At 33.9% G+C, this 15,161-nt stretch overlaps 3 protein-coding genes and 1 non-coding gene across 14 annotated transcripts; 3 read left to right on the top strand and 1 right to left on the bottom strand.

The window, feature by feature from the left end:
- Positions 1–596: 596 nt before the first annotated feature.
- Positions 597–2,912, top strand: LOC149496502 (B3 domain-containing transcription factor NGA2-like). 3 transcript variants are annotated; one of them, XM_089722071.1, is made up of 2 exons: positions 597–1,133; positions 1,263–2,912. In XM_089722071.1, the coding sequence occupies exon 2, from the start codon at positions 1,287–1,289 to the stop codon at positions 2,604–2,606; it is 1,320 nt and encodes a 439-aa protein (XP_089578197.1). In that variant the 5' UTR covers positions 597–1,133; positions 1,263–1,286; the 3' UTR covers positions 2,607–2,912. The 3 variants fall into 3 exon arrangements, with proteins under 3 accessions (XP_089578197.1, XP_089578198.1, XP_037496277.1); XM_089722072.1 differs by having other exon boundaries at positions 1,260–2,912; XM_037640349.2 differs by having other exon boundaries at positions 600–1,133; positions 1,277–2,912.
- A 455-nt stretch (positions 2,913–3,367) lies between these two features.
- On the top strand, positions 3,368–5,696 carry LOC105642758 (uncharacterized). The gene is made up of 4 exons (XR_005178561.2): positions 3,368–3,593; positions 4,172–4,317; positions 4,792–4,856; positions 4,953–5,696. It is a non-coding gene; the product is annotated as an uncharacterized LOC105642758 (transcript).
- Positions 5,697–8,453: 2,757 nt separating this feature from the next.
- LOC105642756 (protein ARV 2) lies at positions 8,454–12,082 on the top strand. Of its 8 annotated transcripts, none has more exons than XR_016320884.1 (11): positions 8,454–8,622; positions 8,729–8,776; positions 8,887–8,976; positions 9,255–9,300; positions 9,397–9,464; positions 9,566–9,660; positions 10,310–10,376; positions 10,480–10,555; positions 10,672–11,021; positions 11,142–11,395; positions 11,503–12,082. XR_016320884.1 is itself a non-coding variant. In XM_012227690.4 (9 exons), the coding sequence occupies exons 1-9, from the start codon at positions 8,536–8,538 to the stop codon at positions 11,926–11,928; spliced, it is 678 nt and encodes a 225-aa protein (XP_012083080.1). In that variant the 5' UTR covers positions 8,456–8,535; the 3' UTR covers positions 11,929–12,082. The 8 variants fall into 8 exon arrangements, 3 of the variants coding, with proteins under 3 accessions (XP_089577497.1, XP_089577498.1, XP_012083080.1); XR_002285410.3 differs by having other exon boundaries at positions 11,132–11,395; XR_002285411.3 differs by having other exon boundaries at positions 11,132–11,395; positions 11,493–12,082.
- A 257-nt stretch (positions 12,083–12,339) lies between these two features.
- On the bottom strand, positions 12,340–14,807 carry LOC105642755 (uncharacterized). 2 transcript variants are annotated; one of them, XM_012227689.4, is made up of 6 exons: positions 14,519–14,807; positions 14,167–14,441; positions 13,835–13,972; positions 13,324–13,719; positions 12,847–13,194; positions 12,340–12,762 (listed from the first exon to the last, which is right to left on the bottom strand). In XM_012227689.4, the coding sequence occupies exons 1-6, from the start codon at positions 14,667–14,669 to the stop codon at positions 12,469–12,471; spliced, it is 1,602 nt and encodes a 533-aa protein (XP_012083079.1). In that variant the 5' UTR covers positions 14,670–14,807; the 3' UTR covers positions 12,340–12,468. The 2 variants fall into 2 exon arrangements, with proteins under 2 accessions (XP_012083079.1, XP_020538384.1); XM_020682725.3 differs by having other exon boundaries at positions 14,590–14,786.
- Positions 14,808–15,161: the final 354 nt, after the last annotated feature.

Genomic DNA, 15,161 nt, shown 5'->3' with positions numbered 1-15,161 from the left:
GGTTTACTGGTTATTTAATTTAATGAGAATGGATAAAGATTATTAAAAAGGAAAAAAAAAAAAAAAAAGAAAAGAAAAGAGAGTTATGATTATTAGTATAGAAGAAACGGAAAATGGGTTTGGTGTATTGAGTGGATGAAGATGATAAAACAGAGAGTGAGAAGGAATCTACGCCACTAGGACGAGAATGAGAATATATATAGGAAGGAGGCCGCCACGCCACCAGGTCGGTCTGTTCGCCCTCTTTCTCTCTTTCTTTCTTTCTTTCTTTCTTTCTTTCTTTCTTTCTTTCTACTTTTTTTTTTCCCTCTCACTCGCAGCAGGACCAGCACACAATCAATGCCAAGAAAGTCAAAACTCCTAACCTAACCATACAACAATTACACATATATATGCTCTCTCTTTCTAGAAAACAACTGGCCAGGCCTATATATTATTATTATTATTATTATTATTATTATTCAGAAATTCAAAAATGCAAAAATAATAATTTAGTAAGAATTGTGGTGCTTGTGACTTTGCAAGGAAAAAGAATTTGATCACAGTCACAGGAGGCTGATATTGCTCTCTCTAGTTAGTCTTTAGATCAACTGGCTCTATCCTCTCTCTTCATCTTTCTTTCTTGGGTCTTTTAATTAATTAATTAGTGCAGAAGGAGAAGATTTATACAATTAAACCAAAAATGATGAAAAGGACAAGCTCACATGAGCCGAACCAGATCATTCATGGGCCCCTACGTATTATCCTTCTCTCTCAATTCTCAATCTCATGGGTCTTTCTTTCTTTCTTTCTTTAATAGCTGAAAATAAAGCAACCCACATTATATTTCTTTCTGCTTCATTTAGAGAGAGAAGCTTCGAGGAGGGAAATATGACTTAGAAGAAGCGAAAACCCTCACTCTTTCTTCTCCCTGTCCAGTGGTATCCACAGGTCAATCGTCAATAACAAAATTATTGCTCTTTCTGATTTCTAGTGAATTATCCACAGCTTGTCTTGTTTAGGGTTTTTGATCACTTATCTCCTTGGTCAAAGATGAAGGCACCGACTGTTTGGTTGTACTAAAACAGCTTCCCTTTCTAGCTTCACAGATCTTGAATCCAAATCTTCCAACCGAGAAACCAAATCTTTTACAGGTGATTAGCTCTTTGTTTTACTTCATTTTTCTATAATTGAACTCCTCTTCTATACATACCTTTTTTCCCGATTTTCCCCCATTCTTGTGGTTGGATTTTTATTCTTAAAGATCTATTTTTGATAAGAAGCTTCAAAATTCAAGGTGGGTCATCATGAACTTTGTTGAACAAGAAAGAGGGTATTGTGACAAAGGAGAACAAGGGCCAGAAGAAGAGGAGGAAGAAGAAGAAGAGGAGGAAGAAGAAGTGACGATGACAAGTAAGCTTCCTTTTCCTTCTCCTTCATCTTCCTCTTCTTCTTCCACAAAGTACAGAAATTTCCTACCCGAAAACCAAAACTTATGGCTTGGGTCATCCAATTCTCAACAAGATTACAAAAACCAAGAACCATCTCTTAATTTTGAAAACAAACTAGAGCTCATGGACCTATCACTAGGAAATGACAATGGAACTGTTAATACAAGTAGCGGCGGTGGTGGTAGTACTGGCCATGAGTCTATAGAGAGAGAACACATGTTTGATAAAGTAGTGACCCCAAGCGATGTAGGGAAGCTAAACCGACTTGTGATACCAAAGCAACATGCAGAGAAGTACTTTCCTCTTGACTCATCATCAAACGAAAAAGGCCTCCTTTTGAATTTTGAAGACCGGAACGGCAAGCCATGGCGGTTCCGTTACTCTTATTGGAATAGCAGCCAAAGCTATGTGATGACGAAAGGATGGAGTCGTTTTGTTAAGGAAAAGAAGCTTGATGCAGGTGATATCGTGTCGTTTCAACGCGGTGTTGGTGAGTGGAAACACCGTTTGTATATAGACTGGAGACGCAGGCCTAATGCACCAGATCCAACATCGTTTACTCATTTAGAGCTGCAAAATCAGTTACACTTCCCACAGTCGGTGAGGTGGGGCAGACTTTACTCGTTGCCTCAGCCTTTGTCGTCTATGCCGCGACCATATGAACAACACCACCACCAATTTCAGAATTTGGGTTACAGTATTCATCAGCAACCGTATCATCATCAGTATCATCATAATTATCACCATCATCATCATCATCATCATCAACAGCCGCAGTATTACTTGAGGCCGCAAGGCGGAGCACTGCAAATTGGGGCATTATTGCACAATCAACAAGAAGGAGGAGATCATCAACCACAAATGGTGATTGATTCAGTTCCAGTTGTTCATGGTAGAAGTGTGGGAAAGCGATTAAGGCTTTTTGGTGTAAACATGGAGTGTTCAACGCAAGATGATCAATCTTCTCCTTCTTCTTCTTCAGTTACCATACCAACAATGATGGGTTCATTTTCACCTCATTTCACTGCAGCAAATTCTTCCTCTTCTGTCCCGCCTCTCCAGTCGAGAGTAGTAGTGGCCAGTCCCAGTAGTGCCTCAACGCCAATAAATACTCAAGCTCACGATCAGTTTCCAAAGAAAGGAAAGACTTCCTTATCTTTTGATTTGGATCTTTGATCTTTGATCACATACATAGAATCTATATATGATCAAGAGACGAAGAAGCTAGATACAATATTTTCTTTTTGTTACCTCCACATCTAATTAATTTTGCCATGGGTACTGAATGTTGATAAAAATTCAGTCTTTTATCTTTATTTTTGGCTTTATTTTCCTTTCTTTCTTTAGTTAATTTGTTTTAGTTTACTAGTGCATATATCTCAGTGTAATTAGCTGAGATTGGGGCTTGTGAAGAGGAAGAACAAGAGAAGTGCAACAAATATATATATATACATGTGGAGTTGATGAAAATCCCTTTTCTTCTGATAACTGTGTATACTATAATAATATTATATATAGAAAAATAATTTAAATATGAGCATATTTCCATGGTGTTAAATGATATTGATTGACATTTTTCCTTTAGTAGAGCCTGAACTTACCAATAACTGTATACATTCTGGATAGTCTCTTCCCAGTTTGTTTGGGTTACAATTTGCTCCTCCTTAGATATCAACTGTACTTGCTCTCTCTCTCTCTCTCTCTCTCTCTCTCTTCTCTCTCTTTCTCTCTCTCTCTCTCTCTTGGTGACAGAAGTCATATATTATGGTACATTAGTTATAGAGGATGGATAAATGTTGCAAAAGTTTCTCTCTTCTTTTTCTTTCTCTTTTGTTTCTATTACCTTATTAGGATAATGTGCTAGCTATAGCTGCTGCTTGCTGGATAGGGGATTGCAGGTAATGTGCAGAAAAGTTGCAGCGCTGTAAAAGGTAGCTTCTGTATTCTTACTGATCTTTAACTTTTATTTATTCATTTGTTATTTTTTATGTATAAATTCAATCAATTAAATTAATGATTCTTCTCATAAATTTTCACACTTATGGCTATGTATATTTATCTTTCTCGGTAATTCATGTTTTGTCTTTACAGCCCACTTTCCTGTCTGGATTAATTGAAGCACGCAAAAAGTTGCTTATCTTGATAGAGATTTCTCAAAATGAGGTATCTTCAACTCTGGATTCCACTGAAACTTTGTTTCAATTATGTCTTTTGAATCTCACTTTCTGCGTAAGCTCAATCTTTGCATAATGGTTAATTCCTATGTCTTATGGTTCTGTAATTAGACTATTGCTCCTATAAATATTTATCTTAGCATAAAATTATAGGAGCTGAAATAGTTTAGTTACCTTATATAGTATTAGATGGTTATGAATTGAAGTTTTTTTTTAGCATTAATTAGCTTGCATTGCTTGTATGGAACATGTAATTAAAGTTTCATGTACAGTAGAATTACTGATTAAGAATATATTATATAATTGCATAATAAGTTTCAGAAATAATCCTAGAGTTACACTTTCCACAAATTTCTGATGGTTTAAGGATTTTTCTTTCCTCTTCAGAGTCATAGTACAAATCTTTATTGGATCAAACTCCCTTTTGATCCCAATATTTATTTTAGGACATCTCAAAATAGTAAACTGGAGATTATCATAGGATGGAGGATCCCCAAATTTAATTTAAAACATTTCAAATTAGTAACACGGATAACATTATTTTTTTTTTTTTTTTTTTTTGTGCAGGCACCGATTAATTAATGATGTTCTGGACCTTTGCCATTTAAACAACATTAATTAGCAACTGCAAAGTCAATAACTTCTTTGAAGCAAGCTTTACTTGTGGTCAAGACTATCATGAAATAGCTCCTGAAAGTCTTCTTTTTTTGGTGGTATGAGAATTTATACACCTAATTTTATGTTAAAGACACTAGCTAGAGCAATAAAGTTACTTAAATTTATTAGAAGATGAAAAAAAAGAAGGAAATGAAGATCTTAATCCCATATATTCATATTTTTAGTATTTTATTTTCAAAGGTACAAGTGTAATTTACAACAAGATAAATTAACAAAAAATAATTAATGGTGACCAGAAATACCTGTATTTATATATATATGGAACACCCAAAAAAAAAAAAAAAAAAAAAGATTGATGATTATGCATTATGCTTTTGTTCACATCTGGTCAACAAATTATGTGGAGTAAACTAAAAGAAAAGGAAAAAAAAGAAAAAGATCTTTTTAATTTAGTTTCTTGTAAGAACTCAGCAACTGAATAAATAAACTCTATATGATTTGAAAAAAAAAAAAATTCTAAAACCTATTATCCAATATTGATAGAGATTTCTTTTTTTGGAATATATTAGGTGAAATGTTTGACATGTTTGGTCCGGAAAAATTGTTATTCCAATGATGTCTGAAGACGCAAAAGGTATGAATTATTGTGAAAATGGAGTTATATATATATATATATATATATTTGCTTCAATGGAAGGCATTAATAATTGGACAAGTTTGATCATTTTAGACAACAAAAACGGCATGTGGAGCAGAAGCATTCATCAACATTTCAAGGTAAAGTAGTTATAGTTAGTGGATGCATACACAAGATTTATGCCTTATCCATTTGATATTATTCACTATGCAATTTCCATATTAATCAACCAAAATTAACCTAACTTAACTAATTATGGCAAAAATAAAATAAAAGGAGGAACAACGCCAATATGTAAATGTATTAATTAATTAAATCACTGCATTTAACAATATTAAATGTTTAATATAATTCCATAGTAACATATAATGAGACTAACGTAATTCGTGTCTAATGAAAGTGAAGTTAAGGTACCTAGGATTAATTTAAATCTTACCAACATAAAAAATTTTTTAAATTATGAACAAAAAATCAAATTTCATGGAAATCAATTTGAAAAACAGTTTAAAAGAACCGGAGGTTGTTATGTTTTTAATTAAAAGTGCATGTCCTCCTATAGCTTGTGTTAGGCTCAGTTTCACATTGAGTTCTCAAATTTGGTTTTTCATTTTTGTTAAATATTTTTAGTAAATTATGGTCTAAAAGAGTTATTATTTATGTACTGTATGATTATGTTTAATCAATGGGATTTTTATCTAACAGTGAAAGCGCAGCTGAGGCTCTCACAGGTTCTAGATTCAGTTCTTTATAAGCCAAAAAAAAGAAAATTCAAGTGTATTCTATTTATGGTGATACTTATGACTTCTACTAATGGCAAAGCTAAGTAATTTTGTTTCACTGGAGCTCGCATGAAGAATTTTTACCTATGCTAAGTGTAAATTGCTTTATTGTAATTAAGAAATTTTTTTAAAAAATAGAGATTACCACTAAATTATCTATACAAATACAATATTAATAAAGAAAATTGTTAATTAAAAAGTTCTAATAATAAGAGATTAATGAAAACATTAGCTCAATATAATTGATCAGTTACTGAATATTCTGCATCCGAGCTGTGATATTCAACATCACTGCATATGTATAGTTTTGTACTATTTTTAGAGTCAGTGTTGTCCTTTTAAAAATCTTCAACGCATGGACTATACATACGGATCTGCACACTGCAGAACACTACAGGAATGGAAGAGGACTCAGCTAATTAAATGATTTCAATTTCAAAGTTTTGAAATTCTTTACAGCCTGATACTTACCATTTCTGGATGAAGCTTGAGCTGTTGTTATTTATTTCCAGTTTTCTAAGTATAGGAACTGACATAAATTACAGGTGCTAATTCTTTTTGTTGTTGGATGTGTTCAATACTCATCTCTTTTCATAAACTGTTGTATTCTACTCGACAGACTTATTAGAATCAGTTTAATTAGCTAAAACAATGTGTACCTATAGGTTCTATAATCATACATATTAACTGAAAGAAATAAATTTGCCAAAGTGCATAGAAGAAGAAGAAGAAGAAGAAGAAGAAGAAGAAGTAGCAGCAGCAAAGATAAAGAAAGAAGGAGTTATGGATGGAAAGGAAACACCCACATGCATACGCTATCATACGCCCCTTACTGTATCTTGCTCGTATGCTACAGTACCATGCACTGAGAAAAGAAATTAATGAATTACAAAAACCCTGTCTGCCCATTTCCATATATGTCGCTGCAAATTTTATCCCGCAAGAGAAATTTCAGACTTGGAAAATTTTATCCTCCTCCAGGTCAGTGAGTTTTGGATACCAAACAAATAGGTTGGCACTATAAATAAAATAAATTAAAAGAAAACCAAAAATACAAATCAACGCATGCCTTAATTAATTAGTAAAAAAACATTAAGAAGAACATGGTCCAATAATTAAGATGAAGATTCATTAATTTCAGTCACAAGATTCCTACGCTCAAAGTCTTGAAATTGAAGCCCCTCCCTCCCTCCCTCCCTCCCTCTGGCCTGGCCTATAAAGAGAGTATAATATAGGTTAGGTTTAATAGGCAATAATTGATGATAACAAAAGAAGACACACATGTGTATGTGTAAGTGTAAGGTTAAGGTACAAAAGAAAAGAAAGTTTCTTTTTTTTTTTTTATAAAAATTTTCTTATCGTCTCAAAAAAATTTTGCAGGGGAATGCGTGCAATGCTGTTTTGTACAACTAGCTAGCTACTATACTAACTACCAATACTAAAATATAGTCATAATGTTGAAAAATTTTTATTTTTCCATTGAAGGACCACGTTCTTCTATTTATGCATTACATCGATCCAATACTAACAGTACTCGCGTCGCATGCTTTCTTTTCTTTTTTTTCTGTGAAACTATACGGCGGGCTACTTGTTTATGCTTTCTTGATATGAAAATAAGATGAGAGAGAGAGAGAGAGAGTAGGTAGCCACTGTGTATGCTTCATCTTCTGTATATATGTTGGTTATAGACTTATGGGTTGCTGCTTTTTGATCTCTTTAATTATTAATATTAGCTAATAATTTTCATCTTTTGATCAGAAAACCAACTGTGAGACTGTAATAAAGTTGTTGTAATGTTATAAAGTACATCGTCTTCCAGTTCTCCTTTACTCTTTTAATTGGTGACAACTAACATCAAGGTAGTAAAGATGTTTGAACTTTGGGACTTCAAAACCCTAAACTAAACCTCTGACTTTTGTTTCTTCTTTTCCCCCTAAAATTATAATTATAATATTACAGTACGAATTTTATAATTAAAAATCAATGGTTTGTATGGGTTGGCTTCAATAACTCTTACCCTAAACAAAATCCATTTGCTTTATTGGGTATGCGCGCCAAGAAACAGTCTGATCTACTGTCACTATAGTTTGATTCCATCCTTAGCTTTTAAGTTTTGACCATCAGTTTAATACTAACCCACCAAAATTTGTTATATAGTTATCTGAATTCCTCACTATTTTTTTTAATTATTTGCTATAGAAAAATTTAATTTTGAAAATTTAGGATCCTCAAATTATATTTTAATTCCATCCACTGACATTAGTAATAATTTATTTTATTTTTAAAAGAGCATTATTTATTTATTTATTTCTTGACTTTTTATTTCCATCTTTATTTAATTTCTTCTGGCTCATATTAGCAATCCAACGGAGGATTTCTTAAAAAAAAAAAAAAAAGAAGAGGAGGGGGGAGGCAGAGACAGCCACTATTGATCTATAGATCATTCTATGCTCTACTAGAAGGAGATGCTGAACTACTACTACTACTAGTAGAACGGAATATATAGTATACATGCTTTATATATATAGCTTATGTTAAATACTCAATTTAGTGTTTCAACTTATTCATAATGCCCAATTAGATCCAAAAATTAAAATTCAATCCAAATTTATTAGAAAATAACAAAAATTTAGTTCGTGGTAACAAAAAGTATGTATTATATGTATATTTCCCTTAGAGGAAAGGACTCAAGAGCATTGATTTCCGTGGCGAATGAAAGAAAAATGGGCCAGACTTGTCTTTTGGTTTTGGGCTAAATTTTGATTTAGATTGTTTAATATGGGCCCATGATTTATTCTTCAGCTTCAGGGTCAGAGAGAAAAATTAAGAAAAAGGAAGAAGCTTTCCGGCACAGTGAGAGAGAGAGAGAGAGATAGAGAGATAGAGAGAGGGAGGAGATGAAGTACAGATGTGTAGAGTGTGGATTTGCAATCAAAACGCTGTTCGTGCAATACTCTCCAGGGAACATTCGACTCATGAAATGCGTAAGCCTATTTTATTCTCTTTTTGCTTTTTAATAATAATAATTTTTACCTTCACTGTTCTCAATTTTCAAGTAACTGTCAAAAGATTTTTTTGTTGGCTTGATAGGAGAACTGCAAAGCAGTAGCCGACGAGTATATCGAATGTGAATTCATGGTATTTATTTATTTTCTGTTGATTTTTCAGTTAGTTTTACCATACTTGCTCATTTTTCTGTTAGTTATTTCAGTGAAAATTTATACATATTTCTTGGGGAATTTTTGTAGATTATTCTTATTGATTTGATTTTGCACAAGCCAAAAGCATATAGACATATTCTATATAATGTTCTCAATCAAGAAACTATCAATTCAGAGGTAAAAGCAGTTTCCTTCTCTTATTTCCGATCTTATTCATGTGTTATACGCATTGCTGTTGTAATTTGTGAAAATAATATCTTCACAATTGGAAGCTTAATATCTTGATCCAAACACACTTGTAGTTTGTTGCATGGAATTCTAAATGAATGCTAATTACATTTTATCTCTGTCAACTTGGTTCTAAGTGTGGGGTTTCACAATGTAATTTATGCAGTTTCTGTTCCACTATTCATGCTGGTTGAGTAAACCATTGACAATAATATACTACATTGCAGGGTTTGCTGTGGAAAACCACCATCAGTTTTCTTCTTTTGGATGCTTGTATCCATTTTCAATGAGATGATTTTCTTGTTTTGTCATGTACATAGTTCTACAAACTTGTGATGTGTTGTATATTGATTTCCTTAGCAATCCAAGATAGAAGTCTACTTTTGCAGAGAAATGGGGAAGAACATGGTTCTTTTTTGAGCTTTTCCTCCAAAAAGGTCAGTACTGCAAAACGAGTGCAAATAACATTTTAGTATTTAACTTTATAGGTTTGGATCATGTCTAATTTGACAATTCAGTTTCACCTTCTTTATTGTAGATAATCATGGATGTCTTTGCTGCAAATATCATGTTCTTCTGCATTGTTTTTCTTACAACAAGGCTTTTACTGAACAAATCAGTGGGATTCTCCAGGTAAAACCTTTACTTTAAAAGGTCTCCTTTTTGTTCTGTCACCGAACCACCCCCCCCCCCCCCCCCCCCCCCAAAAAAAAAAAAAAAAAAGAGAACAACCCACAGAAAACAAAATGGTACATGTCAGACGTCATATATAAGGTTTGGTTCATCCAATCATTATGTAGGTTATCCTCAAAGAACTCTTCAAATATAGATAGATGAGTAGTGAAAACCCCTCTAATAAAGTATACTAAGCATCATGTGGAATAAATCAGGATCGATGGATAATGAAGTATTCTATGAGATTTTTGAGACTCTGACTAATATTATTTACTGATCTATCATGGTCTGTGATGTAGATTCACTAGAACCTTGAATCTTGAGATTAATAACTAGAATAAGAAAGTAAAATGTCATGTAGCAAACCTCATGTAACATGATAATGTAGAGGTATTGGTATCATCAAGTGGAACTACTGTCTATGATCACCGAGGAAATATGGCTGCTTAAGGAAAACAGACATTAGGTTTTTGATATCCAATTTTGAGTTGTTATACATACTGCTGATTGGAGTTCTGCTCTAAGATTTTCAATCTGGTTTATTTGCTCAACCAAAAAGTATAAAAGACGAAATTCTGATCTGACTTCTATTCCTGCATTTTTTCAGGTTCGGAAATCTATTTCTGGCAATCATTGTTTCGAGCTATTTAAAGATTTTTCTTGTTGCCATGATGGTATAGTTTTTTTAATGACATTAGGCATTTATTATGGCTTCTACATTTTCACCTTTTGCAATCTTTTGGCCTTTGACTCTACTCTCTATCATCTATTCTACAGGTCTGGGAATTTCCATCTTCTGTGATTTTCATCATTGATTTATTTGTTTTATCTTCCAATGCAGTGGCGTTAAAAGGTCAGATAACAAGTACTTGGTTTTCTTGGAAAAATATAAATTACTTCTATGGACGAGCTTCACCATGTCATCATACTGTTTATTATCATAATTTGATGCATAGAACTTTGCAATAGCGTTTCATTTTGGTCCACCACCCAGCTGTTTAAAATCATTAAAAGAACGCAGACTTGAAGCCATCCTCCTAAAGCACATGAAACTTAGGAGAACACTGCAAGAATCTTCATTTCTCAGGGCAGCCGCAACCTCATAAACTAACTGGGTGAGACTTTTTGTTTGTGGACCTGAGACTGTTCTGAACTGCAACTTCGTAATCAGCTGTTTTCATTAGCAATTGCCCACACCATATTGTTAGTGCATCGGATAGGACTTCCTATATCTTCAATTGAGAAGACTCATTCTTGAAGAAATATCTTCCAGTTGGTTCTCATTGTCTTTCCATGCATGAAAGATGGAGTTTCCTTTGGTAAATATATCAAAACCACTTGACAATTCTTTAGTTTCACTGTTGAAAATTATGGATTTATGATGCTTTAATTTGGAAGCTTATCAATGTGGCTATTCTTGGGCCCTTAGGGGCGTGCAGATTAACCCTTGCCCATGGGGTGAAGAGGGACACATGCCATTTGCCTCAAGTCTACAAACTATCAGCTGCACAGTTGTTAATATTGGTAAATTGGGACCTTGTTGAAGCTCTAGCAGAATAACTACTTCCGGCTGCAATTGGAATCTTATTTTGTTGGTTGTACCAAGTTATTTAACTCAAAGTCCTTCAGATACTCAATGGTTTATTTAATGTGAAGATAACACTCGATTTGTCTAATTGTGACTGATATCAAGGTGAGAATTATTTCATTTTATCTTTTAGGTGCAATAGTTGAGATGGTGATAAATATACCTTTTTAGCCATCCACTGCATTTGCTTATTATTTTATAGAAATTTGCAGGATGTCAGCTCAAGGGATTATCAACTTAAAAGAGGGAAATGAAATGGATGGGCCTTGTGTTTGAGAGAAAAGGATTGCAAATGTCACAATTGCTTACAAGATAGTCACATGGCTGCCATTAGCTCTCTCTTATGTTCTCCTGACAGACCAGAATATGGCACTATGTTGAAACACTATTGCAAAGTTCAGTGCGTTAGTCATAAAAAGTTAACGTTCAATGGTCATTATGAAATATTTGGTACTCATAATTTAAAGGGGGTCGGTGAACCTAAGTTGTTTTTATTAGACCTTTTGACTAATCCCTTTTTAACATAATATGAAGCAGTGATTACTGAATCGGATCTGAGCAGATGCGTCGGGACCTGCTTCTGTGCACATGCCGTGAAGTTGCTCGCCACTGAGGTGCCCATCCTGGGACATATTTAAGACACGTAGACATCTGTGATCATTATTGTATGCTATTGAAGTTTAAGCTTTATCGAGTTAAAGATGTTTCCATTTTTTTTTTTTTAAATTTTGTATTATCTTGTGGGAATTACATTGAATTCCAAATTTTGGAGCTCTGCTTAATTCTTTGTTAGCCTATGTTGTTGAATTGATCCATCCTAAAGAGAACAGTCAGCTATTTTCGTTGAAAGAGGAAAACTATTCTGTCGTGTTGGATCCGGAAATGCTTTGTCACGTGTATCAAAAGGCAACGGAAACTTTTAACCTCTACTTGGGAAGAGGTTTCATGTTGTTATAGAAGACGACCGACCCCTCACTAGGCCATCAGTTTGCGGAGAATCAAAGTGCATCTGCACAACACAACTCCTTTACCCATATAATATACATAAATTATCATCGAAAGGAAGTTCCATTAATATCCATCCCCAACACATGCATGAGTGCATATATATATATATATATATATATATATATATATATATATATATATATATAATATGTCGTATCAAATACTTAGTATCAATGAAGAATCAGCAATTCCCTGATAGCAGCTATGAGTAAAATCAGCCCTATAATTACATTAAAAATATAAAATGATGGTGGACTTGATCCTTGGCTTAATAGAGACGTCTCCATACGAATGAAAGTGCCTGTCTTCTTGTTACCAGTGACTGAATTATCTCTTAACTTCATATTTGTTTTAGCATTCACGTATTTCTGGTCTTTTTCAGTCTTGGCAGTTATGTTTTCCTTGGTTGACTTGGACTCTCGACACAAATTAAGAGCATTATCATTCTTTCTAGCTTCTCTTGCCTGCAGACAGAAACCAAACTTTAATTTCATTGCAGAAAACAAGTGCATTTCAATTTCTCTGTCTACCTCAAGTTTAATTCTCACCTTGTGCTCAGGTCTGGCAGACATTTTTCCCAGAAGTTCCTTCTTTACTGTTATATTGCCAGATTCCGTTTTTTGATGTGTCCGAGTTCTGGTATGAATAGGAGATTCTTTGTTGGCTACTCCAATACTGTTGATTTCTTCAGAGCTACCTGTTTTCGAGTCTGCTGAGGAACAAGAAGCCTCCATTACTAGAATTTCATCACGATGAAAATGATTCTTCTCCTTCCCACTCTGGATATAAGTTGAAGGCGGCAAAGTTTCAGTAATTGTTTGAACCCTTTGCGTCTGCCGGTATGCTTTTGAATTGGTTTGACCATTGTTCAAGCTTGATGCTCCAAATGGTATAGACTGTAATAAAGACACGAACACACAGATTTTCCATGACATGAGAACTCAAAACAACTGCAATGAAATTGATAGCAAGGCAGCTAAGTAAAGAAAACACCATAAAAGGAGATATTTTTCTTTTTTACTTACATTTCCATAGGCAATTCCAGCATCCGTTTCATTAATGTCATCAAGGTACACTCCAATCATCGACTGCGGTGAGCAGGAACTGTTGAGATGAGTGCTTGCATTTTCTTGGCGATTAGAGCTATCCGCAGAAATTGGGTACAAGAATTCTTCGCCACTCTGTTCATCCGGTACAACAATAAATGAATCAGCCATCTGATTGAGATCCACCTGTGGCTCATTGTTGTCAAATTGAAGTGATAAGACATCTGAGTCATTATCAAACACATCGTTGAACATTATATCATCCAAGGAGATGCCTTGTTCTTCTATGCGGATTTGCGGCTGCATTGCAGAGGGATTTTCGAAATTTTTCTCATTGCCGGTAATAAATGATTGCAGAAGCAACTCTAGGTTAACCTGGACAAATAGTAATTGTATTAGTCCTTTATACACGCAATATCTATGAATTAATTATATCAACACAACAATTAAACACTAAATATCAATATAAAATTAAACATTCTAATCTCACTTCTTGAGGGGTTGACAGCTCCACTGGATGATGATCAGAAGCCCTGTTATTATTACGACTGGATTCAGCTTGATCACTGCCTGAGGAATCAGCCTTACCATCTCCTTTTTCCTTCAATTTACAGAGAACAAAATCCTTCTGGATGATTTGCATAACCAAATGAGTGTCAACTGTAAGATAATCGTAAAATGTAATCAAAATATCAAATAACAAGGATTAAAGCTGCTGAGACCAATTTTGTCAAAATCAACTGCATAATCAATTCAAGACCCACAACACCACAATTAATAGCAAAAAAAAAAAAAAAAAAAAAAAAAAAGGAACATTCACACCTGGTGAGGAAGGATAGATTTAGGCTGGTACTCATGGATGACCCAGTTGGTCTTGATTTCTCTAGGAGCGCCACGGATATAAAAAACTAGAGTTCGTTTCGTACCAATCGTCTTGTTACTACCTTTGGCCTTGACTATATTTTCAGAGCCAGTAGGTTTCCAGTGTCCAGTGTCTGTTGATCTGTTGAATCTGGGTCGACTAGCGTTTTTGTATTTTAGCTCCCTTTTACAAAAGAAGTACCACACTTGATCATTTGATACTCCTGCAGCTAATCCTGAAATCAAACGAACAAATAACTAATCAATTTCAGTTGAAATTAAAACGTTTTAAAGATTCAATCTTTGTAATTACTTGGTAACTCCCAAGGTTCATATCTGTAGAGATCAATCAGACGAATATCATCATCAACGAGGAAATCGTACCCATCCATTTTGTGTTTTAGAAAATAGTCGACGAGTTCCTCGTCGGTTGGATGGAATCTATAGCCTACTCTCCCATTCATTTTGTGAAGAAAGAAAGCTAACTGTGTTGTGATTGCGGTGTAGGTGAGTGTGGTTTGACTTGAGACTACCCAAGTCTTCTTCTACCTGATATTTTTTGGTTTAATATTGGCTTAAAGATGAGCAATGGAATGATTGGGTTGGAGAAAACAACCTCATCTTTCATTGTTTCGCCTAAGCAGAGCCCACCATTTTTGTCTTAATTCTTTTTTTTTTTTTTTTTTTTTTTTTTTTTTTTCTCTTGAAACAGTTCTTCTGACGATATATAGAACATAGTATTTAATAGTCATAATACACTCTGTTTTTTTAGTAGTTATAATATTGTTTTTTTTAAAAAAAAAAAACTCAATTATATATAAGTCCAGTGTATTTTTCAAAATAATCAACTATTTAATTATATTCTAAATTGTTACTTTATGGTAACTACATACACCTAGCAATAGATTAGGTTTAAATTTTGAATAATGATTTTTTTTCTGAAAAGAAAAACAAAA

Source organism: Jatropha curcas, chromosome 5 (genome assembly GCF_041381405.1).
Source record: "Jatropha curcas cultivar XTBG-Jc1 chromosome 5, XTBG_Jcur_1.0, whole genome shotgun sequence".
Lineage (NCBI taxonomy): Eukaryota > Viridiplantae > Streptophyta > Magnoliopsida > Malpighiales > Euphorbiaceae > Jatropha > Jatropha curcas.
The sequence above is the reverse complement of the archived record's forward strand: the minus strand, read 5'-3'. Positions and strand labels throughout refer to the sequence as shown.

Excerpts from the sequence above, each read along its gene's own strand:
- LOC105642756 (XM_089721371.1), top strand. The coding sequence starts at position 8,536 with ATGAAGTACAGATGTGTAGAGTGTGGATTTGCAATCAAAACGCTGTTC. Across the intron at positions 9,301-9,396 it reads TTTTCTTCTTTTGGATGCTT|ATAGAAGTCTACTTTTGCAG; the intron begins GTATCCATTTTC and ends TAGCAATCCAAG. Across the intron at positions 9,465-9,565 it reads TGAGCTTTTCCTCCAAAAAG|ATAATCATGGATGTCTTTGC; the intron begins GTCAGTACTGCA and ends TCTTTATTGTAG.
- LOC105642755 (XM_012227689.4), bottom strand. The coding sequence starts at position 14,669 with ATGAATGGGAGAGTAGGCTATAGATTCCATCCAACCGACGAGGAACTC. Across the intron at positions 14,442-14,518 it reads TGAACCTTGGGAGTTACCAA|GATTAGCTGCAGGAGTATCA; the intron begins GTAATTACAAAG and ends GTTTGATTTCAG. Across the intron at positions 13,195-13,323 it reads CTGGAATTGCCTATGGAAAT|TCTATACCATTTGGAGCATC; the intron begins GTAAGTAAAAAA and ends TCTTTATTACAG.
- LOC149496502 (XM_089722071.1), top strand. The coding sequence starts at position 1,287 with ATGAACTTTGTTGAACAAGAAAGAGGGTATTGTGACAAAGGAGAACAA.